This window comes from Pholcus phalangioides, unplaced genomic scaffold, assembly GCF_987345545.1.
Source record: "Pholcus phalangioides strain wild (caught in Gottingen) unplaced genomic scaffold, Ppha-v1.0 ptg000013l_1, whole genome shotgun sequence".
NCBI classification, from domain to species: Eukaryota; Metazoa; Arthropoda; class Arachnida; order Araneae; family Pholcidae; genus Pholcus; species Pholcus phalangioides.
In genome coordinates this window covers 8,167,429-8,184,735 of record NW_028301606.1, presented here as the reverse complement: position 1 = coordinate 8,184,735, position 17,307 = coordinate 8,167,429, and the positions used below count along the sequence as shown (strand labels likewise).

Here is a 17,307-nt window from a genome sequence, read left to right as displayed (position 1 = left end):
ATTGAGAGCTTTCTTCCTGTTTCTGGCTTTGTTCGTTTTGTTTGCGACAAGGAACTATTCGAGACATGCATATTAGCATGATGCGTTTTCTTGATCGATTACTCTTTTCTGACCAAAGGAATGAGATTCAGTCTGTGTTCAACCGGAAAGCCTAGTCACTAGCGCGTGAAGAATTTGACTTTTCTCAGTCAGTTCAAAGATTCCAACCGTATGTATGCGCATATGTATTCGATTGTCAACACCGAAGGTTTTGTGCTAATAATTTTCTCGTTGTGAGACCGAGTATGGGTCTGATCACGTTCTTGCACCTGTAGAAATGAAAAAAAAAAATCAACAAAAAACAAATCACATGATCGTGACCACCTATTTCTATTTCTTTTCGTATTACGATTCATTATCGGGGCGACATTGTTTGTCTAAAAAAGTAGTTTTCATTATATCGACGTTTCTGTGCGTTTTTAATGACAGGTCCAGTTTTTTTTTTTCATTTTTTTGGCATCGGTGACAAGAGATAAAATTTCAGTTGAGAGCCCAAACAGGGAACCCTGACCTCATTCCTCGACCCCGACTTGTCGTCGTCATGATACACCCACCTTTTTCTTTTTTGTATGCTTTTCATGTCGTTTAAAAAGACTTTCTTCTCCTCGCAGCGTCTCCATCTAGCCAAGGTGTACTTCGCCGAACGTGTACCAACAGCTTCTGTGTTGTCACTGCTGTTGTTCAATACGTTCAGGTGGATTAAGACCGAGCATCTGAGTCATAGACGTTTCCTTTCCCTTGAGTTTATGTTTTGAAACACAGCCTTTGTGCTTTTGCTTTCTACGATACGAAAACGCGTTTCAATCATTGCAGAAATTATTTTTTCACAGTAGATTTTTTGACCTGAACGCATCTTTGCGTCGGATCTTAACTTTATTCAGAACGATTTATGGAGACCAAGGAAACATATTTTCTCGATATTATGCGGAGCTGAAAAAAAAGGAAAATTCATCTGTCTCTCCGCCAAGACACGAACCCAGTCCCTCTTGCAATTGCAAACCGGGCAAGCATGCTACCATCTACACCACTGGCGACACATCCCTGCCTTTTTTATTCCACTCGCTGTGTTGTGAGGTGCTGCAGTAGAGGCCCTGAACCAAAAATCGTGTGACATGAAAACATAGTTTCTTTACCAGTCCAAGTGCAGCGTATGCATGAACCATTGTGGGGAAGCACCCCTTTGAACACTGTTTACGAGAAGGTCAAGAAAAACAGCGCTCGGCCTATTCTGCTCCGCTTTGTATCATGTGAACTGTGTCCAGTAAAAATGTAACGATTTTTAAAAGATAGCTTTTCAATTTTTGTTAAATCTTCTCTTACATTCTAAAATTAAATTCTATGGACGAAACACTAACTAATCCTAAAAAATTTAAGTGAGATTTTGGAAAAATATTAATTCAATTAAAATTCTTGTAAAATTAAACTTCAATTAAAATGCTTGTAAAATTAAACTTCAATTAAAATTCATCTACGTCACAAACAAATGAGTACTTACGGATAGCTCTTGTTAAGATAAGATCAACGATACCTCATTCTTTATGACAGAAAATGCCAGAGCCTACTTAAGAACCCTTTATTAAGGCAAAAAATTCATTATGTCGAACTCGTGTTTACCTGTCTAATTAAATTTCACTTTCTTTCGAGTTCCGTCCAAAATGATAAAAAATAAATAGTATGCCTTATTTCCCCGTGCACATAGCAAAAATTTAAATGTTTAGATGTTGAAGCCATTAAATGAAAGAATACAACGCAGTACCGTAACTTTCATAGCATGCATAATCAGTGGGTTATCTACGTGTAAGGATTTTAATCAAATCTCAGTGTGTGTGTGTGTAATAATGGTGGAAAATTGTGACTATTATGGTAGCAATAATATAGAAATTTTGATTATATAGTTACATATTTTGTTTATTTGCTGCATCGGCGATGTTCCGCCTTTATCTATCTTCTATTTTGTTGTTATTATGTTTCTCCCCCTCATGCTAGAAACACGAATATGCAAATTTTCACTTTTTTGAACCAGCTGGTTGGATACCTTATTTTACTATCTAAGTTTTGCCTGAAACGTGAATGTGTGTCCCTACTGAAACACGTTACAAAACATTTTAGGAAAATAACTTCTGTAGAATGGCATAGGTAGAGTAAATGTTCAAATGTTATTTCCCACGTTCTATTTTTTCCAAGGACATGGCACATTCGTGCTTCTAGCATTAGGGGGGGACGATATAATGTCACCGATATTTTTCCTCTGTCCTTGAAATATTAAATCGATGAAGTTTTAGGGATTACGCGATGTGCAGATTATGTTACGATTTTTTCTATTTTGTTTATTTATTTTTTGTGATTTTCGTCGAACTGCGTATTACCTAACGGAAAAATTATACTTCGAAAATTTCTGTTATTTTTGACAAACGAATTTGTGATTGAAGAAACAATTTAAAAAAAAGGAGAAATAAAATTATTTTTCTATGGTATTTACACGCACCACATGTTTCTTCTAACACATTTTATCCATTATCTTTCGCACACAATAAGTGCAACGATTGTTACATTACAATGTCCTCAAGAGATTTCTTTATTTCTCCAACACTGACATGTGTAATGCATGTGGTTCACGGTTACGTGGTTTCGGAATTCGCATATCAAGATCACTTTAAAGTACAGAAAAGACAAAAAAAAAAGAGGGTGGGAAGAGGTATGTCCAATCTCTCTTCTTGCCTTGTTTCATCTCTTCAGCAACCTGTTGCCTTGTTCCAATGAACCAGTGCACGAAGAAACACTTTTTTTTTCTCCTCCTCTTGTCTGCTCTTTTTTTTCATTCTTTAAATCTAGTTTTCGCTGTTCCTCACCTGAACAGAAAAAGTGAATCAAGAAAGTGAAGGGGAAAAGCCAAAGAGAAAAACAAAACAAAAGACTAGACGTCCTTTTGCTAATTGCCATTTCTTTTCCTTCGCTTTTACCTGTAGACAATCCCCAGAGGGCACCACTAGCTATTTGCCTATCTTTCCTTCTTTTATTCCCCCCTTCTTCCGTTGCTTTTAGTAATAAGAAGCATGTCTTCTGTGTTGATGGAATGCCCTTCTTGGAAAAAATGGTGAACTTTTTCAATTAAAGCTCTCTCGTTTTTTTTGTTTTTTTTTTGTTGGATGCACGCATGCGAAAGAGAATCACGAGCTATTCTCATGGTGAAAGCATGCATTTACTTTTGATTATGAATATTTCTAAAGATTATTGCGAAAGACATAAATATATTATGCATATATACATATCTATACTTATATGCCGAGATGTCGTCCATTCAAGTTCATGTCCACATTTTTCTATTGAGCTGTTTCTTACGGGCGAAATTCTGTAGCCAGAGGAAATCAAATTGTTGTATTTTTTTAGTATTTTACATTAGATTGTATACAGAGGCGCATTTATGGTTTTGCCGCCCTCCTCCCATTTTGGTCTAGTTTTCTTGAATCTCTTTCATCGAATTCGTCATTCCTGCGCTATAACCCAATTGGCTCTCCCTCATCCCTGCAAGTAGTACACTTGTGTCTGTAAGTTACTCCCATGCTCACACACATTGCTTTGTCATTTACATGCCTGCACACTGTTTTGGTCACTCACGTACTTGCACACGCTTTATGGTCACTGTTTTGGTTGGTTAGGTCACTTGCTGACATTATTCCTTGCTTTATGGATCATTCTTTTTATCATTTATACGTTTACACATGCTCTAGGTTAGGAGTCCTCATTGGGGACTCCTCAACCTTTCTCGAATTACGAGCGCTTTTTTTCATTGTGCCATGCCAATGTCCATCATCAAATGAGAAGCACCCCTTACTGCCACTTTGACGTACTTATTCCTGAAATATGCATAATTGTAATCCTCGAGTACAAAAATCCATTGAATACAAATTTTACAGGGTGTTTAATTGAAGTGCGCATCACAAGCGTTCGCGAGCATGAAATCGGACACGAGCATTCAGCACTCTTGATGCTTCAGAAAGCACCGCGGTGCTTGCGAGTGACAGGTTGAAAATGTCTGCTTTAGGTCATTCTTTTGGTCATTCACATGCTTGCAATTTCTCAGTATATTTCAGGCCGAAAAAAATACCATCTCTTCATACAATTTTTATTTATTAATTTTTTTTGAAACTCAAAACAAAGTGTTCCGGACTCTGCCACGAAGCTGGGCTGGAAGAGATCTCGGCAACGGGATAAGTCCATTGGCAAAGTTTTGGCGCTCATTAATTCCCTGTGGCAGTGATATCGCCAATTTTGAAAAGGCTGTTCCAAGCTGAAAATGTTCCATAAATGTCCGAGATGTTGCGTGGACTGAGCACGTACTGGAAGAAACAGGTGTTGCCACTGACCGTGCGTATCAGCCGATCATCGGCAAGGACGGTGTGGTCGAGTATACGAACAATGCGAGCAGGAATTGATTAATGAAAGTTTTCTTTTGCTGTCGGTGATACTTGGTTCGAAACTATGAACTATTTGAAAGGCTGGTATAGCAAAAAATATGAGTGAAGGGAGGAAAAGGTCAACATCTTTTATCTTTTTTTTTAGCTTTTTTCATCTCTTTCTACCCACGTTTTGATGCTAATTTTTTATCTTACTGTTTTCAATCCTCCCACAGTGTAACCTATTTTATTTTTTGCTCATCTACTTTCAGACTTATTCCTTTGTTCACCAGAGACAGGGGAAAAATGCCCTTATATAAAGTATAGAGATTTTTTTAAAAAAAAAGAGAAAATCAAAAAATTTAAAATTGAACATCGGAAGCAAACGCAAATTGAGTTCACTGCGTGTCATCGATTTCATTTTCTTCGTACATTTTTGACTCGGTAACTCGTTTACCAGTTCTGACATTTAAAAAAAACGAAGCAGGGAGTTGGAATTGTAGAAATAAGGATTATATTATTTTTCACTGATGGAGAACTCGTTGAGTCGAATACAGAGGATTCCTGTTATGATGATCGTGAGCCCGGCAATTGCATCCGCAACTTGTATGGAGGCCGAAGCAATTATTTTCAACAGTCTTCTCTTTTGTTTGGTGCTGATGGAATATTCGATATTTGGATGAACGATCGGATGACAGTGCAAGGATGAATATGAATCAAATTTTGTTTTTCGTCTTATTTTCTTTTTAGCGGTTATCCATGTATAGTATGTCGTTTCTATGAGAAGAAAAAGGGGAAAAAAGAAGCGGACGAATGAAATTCAATATAACTGTCAATCATGTCAGATCTCACTGCTAATTTATACTGCAACCGTACAATTATCTTCCGAAATCGAATTATATCCTTGTCGCTATGTGATATTAGTTTCCATTACGTTTCTTCAAAGTTTTTCAACTTTTTTCGTTATAACATCTTTAATTTTGGGTCGCTGTAGTTATAAATAATTGACATTAATATTTGTTGTAGACATTTTCTTTGATATTTTTTTACTGCCACCTCGTTGGGCAATTTGCTTGTTGTGGCCTTTGACTTCATATTTGCAATTAAGTAGCGATATATGTGGGTGCACGTGCTTCATATTGCATAATTGGGGTGGTGTATTATGATTTTCTATAACAACCGGTGTATAAAATTACATTTTCATTGGACGCTAATGATGGGATACGTTTAGTGTATTGACCATTGCGCGATACAATCAAAATTTCAGATCAGAACATTAGGAAACCCCACAAAGCAGAATTTTTTTCATTGTTCCGCAACGTCAGCTGACTGGAAATGCTTTGCGGTAAAAATTTCCATAACTGTGTGTTTTCTACACTATTCATAAAATTCTTCCAGTTTGTTTTGCAGTATTCGTTTCGCGTACAGTATTCCGCTTTGCGGACCTTACCCAGAACATAATTTACCACGAGTTGCATTTGATTTAGGAATACTTTTTTTTCATGAACTATATTCACTTATCCATCCAAGGGAATTACTTACACGGTACACGGCCCCGGTCTATCGCCACAAAGGCAATTTACTACCATTTTACTCCGAAGACAACGCATCTCTGTAAGTGGAAAAGAGTGAATATGTGTGACATAAATTACTGTGTGTCTTTATATATATGTTTGGTTTGTATAGTAACACTGCATAACCGTAATATATCTAGTAATTCCCTATAGCTCGTCGAATTCCAGAATTTTCGGGAAAAAATTCGTAAAAATTTAATCGATACAATCCACGAGACCCTTTTATTCGGTAAGAACACAAGTGAGTTAAAGTAGACTTAATTGAGTTAATACAGAGTGAAATATGGGACTATAGATATCCTTGCTTACTGATGTATCAAAAAATTTTTGGTGTTAATCTTTGTGTTTATATTTTTATTCATTTAAAAATATATGACTTTATAGTTGGACGACTGTACACTACAGCTGTATCGGTACAACAACGGTAGCGGTGAAGGGGACTATGGTAGCTACTTGGATCTCGAATCTACTGTCGATGAACAAGCTGAAGAATTCGAAGGCTTTCATGACAAGTAAGCGATAATAATTACCTTTATTGTGAAAGCATTCTAGTGTATTCCAAAACTACGCTATGAAAAGTTGGCTTGCATACTTTGTTGGGCCTTATCACAACTACAGAACCATGTGGTGGTGAGTTTCCGAGATAATTTTTATAAGGATGATATTTTTTCGGTGCCTATTTCGTGGGCATCTACAAGAATACGGTGTGATGCAAGACATTATAACACCCAGTCTAATAATGTTTAAGGTCCTTATGCCCTATGCAGTCAAAATATTTTACGCCTCAGTGGCCAGCTCAACCTCGAAAGCATAAAAGAAAAGAAGAGATTTTATCCCTGCTGCACATTTTACACATACCGCCTTTTGAATTTTGGGGTACTTCAAGAATTTTGTGTACGGATGCCCAATTGCGAACTTGTCTGAATTGAAAGCACATCCACACTATTACTACGGTACACTCAGACCTGTTGTTGAACAAGCATTTTTGCACTCCCATTTTGTAGCAGAACATTGAGGACAGCATATCAAAATATACAAAATCAAATAAAATGGATATATTTCACTATTAAAGATCATTTATGATGAGAGATCTATTTCTACATGCTTCCCCCTCTTTTTTTGCGAATTTGAAAATGCATATGCGTTCATCCACGAGGACTCTTGATTTAAATGAGCACCGTGATACTTGCCCGGTGGAAGATGTGTCTTTTGCGCTGTGAATTTTTGTCTATTATCACCCTTGTAAGCATATACTCGTACTCAAATACAGGATTTAAGAAATCGAGGGGAAAAAATTGCCAGACAAATTTTTCAGGGAGGCCAAGAAGTTTTTCTCAAGAAAAACCAGTCCTAAATAATTTTTTTTCGGACATTTCCGAGACTTGATGACCTCTTTTCATGTTGAAAGATACATCATTATGAAATCAGAAAATCTTGTGTTGTTTTTAGACTCTGATTTAGCAATAAAAGACAATTTTAGATGCTAGTACCAGATTGGTACTACCAATTTTATAATCGCCATGGTGACCTGGTATTTGGGATTTGTCAATTCCTGCTTAAATATCGCCGAAAAACTTGAGAAGCAGTGAATTACTTCCTCCTAAAACTGTTCGTTAAAAGAAAAAAAAAACCCACAATTCTCCACAATATGATACAAAATTGTAATTCCGAATTTAAATGCTATGCTTTTATAAAAATGTGTAAATTTACAAACCACCTGACACAATTTTTTCATCTACATTTTAAGCGTCGACTTGGTTAGCTGGAGTGAATAGGATTATCCGTTTCTATACCTCATCCAATCCGAACGAGCAAAATAAATCTAGTACAGAAGAAAAGACCATTTTCTCTCCGTCTATCTTTGTCTACTTGGTACTGATGCTTAGGCAACACTGGCCCGATACTGCAAGTGATGCAGCACGCAACTGGGCGCGGATTGGTTAAAATCCTGAATTTCAGGTTTTTAAACTTATCCGTGTCGAGTTGCGTGCTGTATCGCGTGCAGTATCGCACCAGTGTGCATCCTACCTTATAGTTGATCTTTTCTTACCTCATCGTAGTCTCTGTTCGAGTAAAAATTTCAAAAATTTCATTTTTGGTAATTTTGTGTAGAGGATAGTTGAAATACGAACAGCCAATATAAACTGAAGAGCCAAAAAAACTGGTACAGGCATGCGTATGCAAATAAAGAGATATGGAACCAATCAGAGTACGGCGCTGCGATCGGCAACGACTATATAACACAACAAGTGTCTGGCATAGTTGTTAGATCGGTTAGTGCTGCTACAATGGCAGGTTATCGAGATTTAAGTGAGTTTGAACGTGGTGTTATAGTCGGTGCACGAGAAATGGGACATAGCATCTCCGAGGTAGCGATGAAATTTGGATTTTCACGTACGACCATTTCACGAGTGTACCGTGAATATCGGGAATCCGGAAAAAAATTAAATCTACGACATCGACCGGAAAAAGATCATGCAAGAACGGGACTGACGAGAATCATTAAACGTGACAGACGTGCAACCCTTCCGCAAATTGCTGCAGATTTCAATGCTGGGCCATCAACAAGTGTCAGCGTGCGAACCATTCAACGAAACATCATCGATATGGGCTTTCGGAGCCGAAGGCCCACTCGTGTACCCTTGATGACTGCACGACACAAAGCTTTACGCCTCGCGTGGGTCCGACAACACCGACATTGGACTGTTGAGGACTGGAAACACGTTGCCTGGTCTGACGAGTCTCGGTTCCAATTGTTTCGAGCTGATGGACGTGTACACGGGTATGGAGACAACCTCATGAATCCATGGACCATACATGTCAACAGGGGACTGTTCAAGCTGGTGGAGGCTCTGTGACGGTATTGAGCGTGCGCAGTTGGCGTGATATGGGACCCCAGATACGTCTAGATACGACTCTGACAGGTGACAGGTACGTAAGCATCCTGTCTGACCACCTGCACCCATTCATGTCCATTGTGCATTCCGACGGACTTGGACAATTTCAGCAGGACAATGCGACACCCCACACGTCCAGAATTGCTACAAAGTGGCTCCAGGAACACTCTTCTGATTTTAGACACTTCCGCTGGCCACCAAAATCCCCAGACATGAACATTATTGAACATATCTGGGATGCCTTGCAACGTGCTGTTCAGAAGAGATCTCCACCCCCTCTTACTCCTACGGATTTATGGACAGCCCTGTAGGATTCATGGTGTCAATTACCTCCAGCACTACTTCAGACATTAGTCGAGTCCATGCCACGTCGTGTTGCGGCACTTCTGCGTGCACGCGGGGGACGTACACAATATTAGGCAGGTGAACCAGTTTTTTTGGCTCTTCAGTGTATATATATAACAAAAAAGAAAAAGCTCGGAGTTTTCATCACGTGTAACCTAGTTGAGTCCCATCTATGCCGAACACCGGAGAAATGTATTTCGTATATAACTGATATACACACTCAAAACCTGAATCCAGGGCCGTAACCAGGATTTTTGCCCCCCCCCCCCCCCACACACACACACACACAAAACTTTAAAATTCGACAATTTTATGATGGGTGTTCTTTGTTTTACCTAATATTCACCTAATGGGTGTTCACCTAATATTGCACAGCCCCCCCCCCCAAATTTTTTTACCGGGGCAGTTACTCCCCCCCCCCTCCGCCCCCTCTAGTTCCGGCCTTGCTAAATCCCTAATCTTTGGATGGAGTGTTTTATGGGGATGCCGATCCTCATGGAGCATTCTTTTGTATTGTCGTTGAGAATCGCGTGCTGCTCGTGAGCAACAGGTTAAGGATGTCCGTAATAACAAGTTTGCTTTCCCCTGGGTCTCTTGGGAATTTTTTCCAGCTGATAATCCCCACTTTCAGCTGGAGTCATTTCAGTTCTTTCACGAAAGACAGGAATAAAAAGATGTGACTGTGTAATCTGATTCGTGAGAGAGAGAGAGAAGTCGGATTTTATTCTTCCTCTCTCAGAACGCGCCAAGGCTAAAATATAAAAAAATAGCCTTTCCATTGACTGTCACAGGAAATCCCGGATGTTATGTCTCACTATCAAACGTCATCACAGTTATTGTTTCTTGCAAGGATTGCAACGATTTTGATTGTGGGTTAATAGCACACAATCTTCTTCCTTTTCCGTTCCCCTATTAAGGCATTGCTTCTCAGGGGTTTCCACCCTAGTGAATGACGTCATCTCATTCAGGTGCGTCTTGAGTTTAGTGAGTTTACTCATTAAGGATGTTCTCACCGCACAATTTTAGCGCAGTTTCTATCGTGTAAGATTTCTGCACCAGAATTCTTTTCTTAATCCACCATCGTATGAATTTTAACTTAAAAAAAACCGTTAGGAGTACTCCAGTTGATTGACTCACTGAAATAGGTTTTGGGACAAACAAACACACAAGAAATAGACTGTTCTATATATATATAAGTTGGCATTCTTTATCTCAAAATAAATGTTTCCGTTGCACTTCTTGGGTTTAATCGGGCTGTTTGATCATTTTGACTTTTGACTATACTTAGACCAGAAGACTTGAAAGCGGTTTTAATCAAATAGATTTATTATTTTTAAGATTAATGAAAAGATTATATCGTGATAATCTTTCAGATTGCTTTATGGAGAGAGATACAGTAGTACAGTAGTACCTCGCACTTCCACACTAATCTGTTGCTAGTGATGTGATTAAAAAAACAAGTACGAATTTTACAAGTAATCAGAATACAAACTAAGCTAAGTAGATTTTTTTAGAGACTAAAACTAGAAGTAGATAATGTTAAAAACTTTGTCATTGATTTAGATTTGTTGACAATTTCATCTTTGAAGACTTGTTTGATTCCCCTCTTAATATTCTGAAGTCGAAAATCATTGCTTGTCTTAAAGTTGATTGCCTTTTGAAGTGTTGTGATCATTATTGATGAAGCACACGGTCACGATAATTTCATTTGTAGGTAAAACTACGATTAAGAGACCCACTGCTTTCTATAGTTTTCCGTTGGTAATACCTTACACAGGTCCGTAACTAGATGCTTGGTCAGCCGGGGCAAGCATGCATTTTGGCGCCCCCTCATAATGTTAAAGGAGAGAATAAAGAGTGAAATTTGCGCCCCCTCTAGTATAGCGCCCGGGGCACCAAACCCGCCTGCACCCCCCTAGTTGCGGCCCTAACCTTATAGGTGGTAAAATTGTTTTCATTATTATTTTGCTTTGAATCCTGTTTATGCGAAATTTTTCAAAAGAAGATATAACATTTTTTTCAAACCTGAAAGGAACGCATAAATTGATTATTACTTGATTCTCCAATAATTAAATTTACAAACCCGTAGGATTCATTAATTATGCTGAATTTCCATAACGTACTAAATTCCAGGTGTCAAAAGTAGGAAACGTTGTTACGTCTTCCATCGGGATTGAATATTTTCCCTTATCCTATTAAGAATATAAAACATGATGAGAAGATTTTTTACTTAATTAAAACACTCCATAAATGTATGTAATTGAACTTGAGGTTTTTGAAATTAATTTTGGTACGAAGCGTCCGTTTCTCAAATCTTGGCTGCATGTCTGTTACTCACGTGGATATAGACATTTTTCTGAATTTTTATGGACGAAGAGGATGGCTGCAACGTGCACAGTAAAGAAGTGACCGATAACATTCAGGGGGAAGGTTAGCTGGTCTTGGTCTTTCCCCCGTTCAGCAAGGAATCTATCATGAAAATCTCAGAATTTCTTCCAACTCCGTGAACATCAAGTCACGTTTCTTCGATGATCCGCCTCAAATTTTTAGATATTGCTGGTACAAAATATATATAACTACGGGCATTGAAAAAAAAGGGTAAATTCCTTTTTTTACGCTTTGTTGAGAGGAAAAATAAAATCCTTTTCTTTTTCCTCTTGATGCTCACTCTCTCACATTGCAATTCAGCTTACATCCATCCCATCTGATATTATCAAGACGTGTGAAGGTGGTACTGATATTCCAGTGGCCATTAGCACCTCCATAAGTCTTGGTCTTTCCCCCGTGAGCAATGAAGATGACGTCCCCCGCGAAGTTGAATGGCAGAGGGAGAAGAGAGAAATGTTAGGGGTTAATGCTGAGAGGGTTAATGCTTTCTTTTCAATTTTTTTTTGTCTCCCGAAACTGTAAATTTAGGGTCGAAAACCACATCAATTCGATGATTGAGATAAAGGTTAGCTGGGAGGGTGAAATCGCATCGTCTTCGTTACTTGCCTTTTTTGCTACGTATGATATACCCGTGAAAAATTCTGAAAAGAGTTTTCGTGTGGGAAAAAAAGGGCACAGATTTACTTTTTCTCTTGAGATCGAAACTGATCGAGGCAAGTGGAATGGGGGGAGGGGGCGCTGATGAATGGACCAGACCTGGAAACCTGCAAATGGTCATTGTGATGTGTTGTTTTGTGTGTGGTTTTTTTGGAACGCCGCATGTAAATTTATCTAATCTTTTATCTTTGACCTGTTCTCATGCCACATGTTTTTTTCTTTCATAGCATTTAGATGTGTTCAATCGTATTACAAGCCATAACTTGTGAAATCAGATTTTGTTGATTACAAGCTATATCAAATTCGTGTCGCATCATTAACTCTTGTTTTTTTTTTTTTAATTTATCATTTTTATATGCCGTGCATTTCATTTGATATATCTACTTGAACGGAAATATTCACCTGCCATTTTTTTTATCCGCTTAACTTATGCGATCATCAACGAGGTTCGCTGTCTAACCCGATATTTTAAGACAAGACAATCGACACGAAGGTTTTACTTTGAATATAGAGAAGCAACTCGTGGATTTTTTTCCCTTTGATAAATGATAAAAGTTTGTGCCATTAGAATTTGAATATAGAGTTATTTTCCAGGGATTCCGCTTAATACGGTATGGTATCGATCACATTGTCTTAAGCGGGATAAGCTGTTATCATGACTTCTTTTATTGGAACGCCATACATTAAATTTTCGCATAAATTATTGTTTTGTAATATGACTTCCATTCGGTTGTTAAAGAAAAAATATTAGATAGAAATTTCTCTAACAACGCACATTCATGGGCTTATTTTTATTTATAAACAGAGTAGGTGAGTTGCAGAAAGATGAATCATAGAGAATTTCGCACGTGCCGTTTTCTGTCCTCGGCGCCCACACAATTGTTGCGAATGAAATAGTTAATAAGAAATGTTTGTGATTCAAGGGAGTCCTTCCCCCTCCCCCTTCGCCTCACAGAGGTTTATTTATTAGCTGTTTTTAACGCCTTCCTAGCGAAGTTTCACTCCGGGGGGTACCAAAGATCCAGCGAATGGCTTGAAAAAGAAGTTATCAAAGGATTGTACTGAAAAGGTTCGTGAATAGAGAGGACTCATGTTCATTTTCATGTATAACCACGCATTCTGGTTGGCATCGTTGTCGAATCTCGGATTTCTTTTTGTGTCAGGAAAGCTCGTTTCACTGCGTTTTTGTGGCAGCTGCGGGCAAAGTGCCAGAAAGATTCACACCCTTATAAACGTGAAACTGACATCGGTAAACAGTCTCAGCGATAAAAGAAATGTGAAATTATATTGTCACGCTTTTAATAATTTTATTTTTTTGTTTCATACATATTCTGTAGCATACGTTATTTTCTGTGTTTTAGCCAGCGTCTTTCTTTAATGTTTCGTAGAAACACCTTCTGTTATGGACATAATCTCCCATTGTGATTGATGAGGCATAATCAATCAGACTCGTACCCACGCTTATATAAACAAACACGTTTTCGTTTTTTTTTATTTTCAAGGTGCAAGCATTTATATCGCTTTTGCCTATTAATGAGAATTTTTTCGACCTGCACGGTAAACTTGAATTTAATGACTGTCAAACAACAGCACAGGTTTTTGGTTTAAATTTTCTCAAAACTCGCCCACAAAAAATATTCTGTTCATCGGTGGAAAAAAAGTCGTCTCAAGTCTGCTGAAAAATGCAATCACGTATCGTACTGTTTTGATGACGAGTATTATATTGATTGCTAATGTATCGCGTTCATTTTATACAGAACACTTAATTTTTGATGGCTTCTATTGAAAAAACTTGTAATTCTATACGCTTAGTTTTAAATTTGTAATAATCATTTTGCTTGGGACCAACTTCCGTTAGATTTGATGTAGTTTTCGCCAGAGCCAGTGTCATCATGGGAAACTCATGAATGGAAAACTGATAATATTTGGACACAAGATAACATTCAAACAGTCAATTTGCAGATCTAAAGAAAAAAAAAATCACTTAAATCTAAACGTTTTCTGTGTATGGAAAGAGTGTTTTTGTTTTTCATCCTTTTTCTTTTGGGCCTGAAAATGTCCCACCATGCTCTATTTAATATTACAGTGATATATCATATTTAATAATGATAATATGATTGAAAAAGATGAACACATAATTGAAAATGATAGTATTATTTAATAATGCTATTGCTTGTCTTGTTATTTTCTTTCGATGAAACCATAACTATTTTTTAATGAAATAAGTTTCAGTCCATTTCAGTTTTGGAGGGGAGTGCCTTTCTTTGATCTACGCAAAAAATAAACTCATAAGTAAACAATTCACAGGTCAACTTCGAAGTAACAAAAACGACTTTCTTGTGGACCCTACCTGCTGCTGAAATTTATGAGGCCATGTCAAGATCACGTTCTACGTGGTTTGGGTTTTTTAACTTGACCATGGCCATCTGTTATGCATCATGAGTGGGTTTATTTGTTCGGAAAAAAATATTCCAGCTATTGTTTCATCAGTCGTCGTCTATTGTCTCCGCGTATATATCCAGAAGGAATGGGAGAATAGGAGATGTATACTTTCAAAAGGTTGATTTTTCCTATGTAATTTTCCAAGAAGACTTGAAATTGATAGTATATATATATGATGCGGAATATATTTCTTCTATTATATCTCTAACTTCCTTTTTCTTTATTTGTCCTAATCAATAGTTTTCTTCGATCTGAATCTCTCCCTATATCTAACTCTCTAGATTTGTTTTTGATGCTGTATAAATATGTATGTATATAGAGCGAAAGTTATGAGGTATATTTTGTTTTCCCAAACCTCGTGTGATGAGCGCGTGCGTGTATGAAGAAAATAATAATGACATGGAACACATAGCTTCGTTTGTTCCCGTGTGTGTGTGTTCCTCAATTTGCATCGTTTCGGGTCAGTGCTCTTCTGACCATGTGTGGCTGTGTCATTGGTTTTGGGGAAAAATGATTGCGTGTGCCCAAAACATGAATTTTCTATTCCTCGGAAACATATACTACTTCTTTTTGTACATATATTTCAAGTTCGTTTCCCCTTCCCTACGCTGTCTTCAATTTATTGTCCTTTTCTTCCTTTATATTTATCTTATCAATTTGAATTTTTTCCACCTCATGAACATAGGTAATTTATGCAGAATGTGCAGTTTGAGGAAAAATCCTAGAACAACAAATTTCCTGATTCTAAATTGGTTATTTGTGGTAGAGAGTTTTAATGCACTATCTTGTCTGGTGCACATTGCCATGTCCACATATGTATTCAAATTTTGATTTTCATTATATTGTAAACCCCGTCTTAACCGACACCCCTCAGATACGGTCACCTCTCTTTTACGGCCAAATAATAATTTCACCTTGTATGATAAAAGTATGCATTTCAAACTCCTGATCCTGATTAACGGTCACCCCTCATGACCGCAAAAAAAGAGGTTTTACTGTATATGAAAATATTATTTCTGGATAACTTGATGATTAATAGTTTCGAATCATCTTCAGTAATTTCTTCGATTTTCGTGTCTTTAAAAATCTGTTGAACAGAAAAATTAGTATGTTTTTTGTCCTTTTTGAGTTTTCTTGTTCTCCGAAAATATGAGTTTTCAAAAATATTTTGACGCCTTCTATTTTTTCTTTGTGTATGAATAATAAAATAGTATCTCAATGTCATCCATCGTTGAAATGGTGTTTTAATTCACAAACAATATACAGTGTACACCGATTATGTGTATTCCGATAGTATCCCGATACAGTGTTCCCACTTAGAACGTTTCCCCCATTGGGTACGACTAATTTTGGTAGTCCCAATTCTTATTAGTACTCATCGATATTTCCCCTTTAAAGCGTTTTTCCCGCTTACAACGTTGTTTCATTACGGTTTTTATGAAAAACGTTATAAGCGAGATCCACCGTAGTTAATTTTTTTTTTCAAGTAAAAATTGTGGAAATTTTCCATTTCAGTCGGTGATTGCAATCCCTCAAGTGGTTTAAGTAGAACCAAATCATTAAATCATTTGGAAGAAAAAGAAAATTCAAATAGCAACACACATCGGATTAATCCGTTTTGTTTTTATCTCTACGATGACATCCGCACGTGCTTTCTCAGTGAGTCATTCAGTCAGTCATACTAGGTTTGACTCGAATTCCTTTCGAGCTTATGGTGTGACTACGTTGCTGCATAGCATCTCAAAACCTTTATAAGGTTTCTTTTCTCTTGGATGAAGACATACGACATCGCGTCACAATTTCACAATCTGCTGATGTCACGAAGTATTTTCGGAGGTGTTTTTATTTCATTTTATTTTTATCGCATCTCTACATAAATGTACGTTAATTCTAATTCTGTATATTGAGGGTATTTAACTTTCAAGCGAACCCAAATGGTACAATTCGATTCTCAACGCAATTAGTATAATACAGTAAAACCTGTCTTCAACGGAATCGTAAGGGACCGAGATTTTTTTCCATTGAACACAGCTGTCCGTTTAATAAAGGTTCAATTGGTACAATGTGTGAAATTATGTAATGATCTCGTAGGTAATTGAAATAAAATAGACATCTATATATATATATATATATTAAAAATAGAAGATAAATTTAATTACATTTGAAATAATTAAATGTATATAAATTAATAGTTAGTCTATAATTACTCTATAATTACAAAACCTAAATACTATATTTAAGTTTTGGCCGCATCTGTTCCTACCTACTCTTCTAAAATAACGACATTTACCATCTTTTAACTTCCTCAAAAATTTTCAATCAGGGTGTCATTTTCTGTCTCATGTCAGGTTCAGTTTTTACATTATCGTCTATGCTTATATAATCCCCAGCATCAGCGCTAGGAATTTCGTGAGGAAAAGAGCAACATAATTTTGCCGCCCTTTTTTTGTTAGGAACCATCGAGTCGGTTTCGACTTCTGGTGACTCTATAGGACATGGCTCTCCAAGCTGGTCTATCATTCACAGCATGTCTCAGTTGTGCTAGCTTCATTCTTGTGCTTTGCAACACCT

General features: G+C 37.3%; 1 protein-coding gene across 2 annotated transcripts in view; it reads left to right on the top strand.

Moving 5' to 3' along the window:
* The window catches only part of Fhos (Formin homology 2 domain containing), a 135,900-nt gene that overhangs the window by 44,984 nt on the left and 73,609 nt on the right, over window positions 1–17,307 (top strand). For both annotated transcript variants that reach the window (XM_089240658.1, XM_089240659.1), the window contains one exon: window positions 6,392–6,519. In XM_089240658.1, the coding sequence (XP_089096784.1) occupies window positions 6,392–6,519 (128 nt within the window). The remainder of the gene's footprint in view (window positions 1–6,391; window positions 6,520–17,307) is intronic.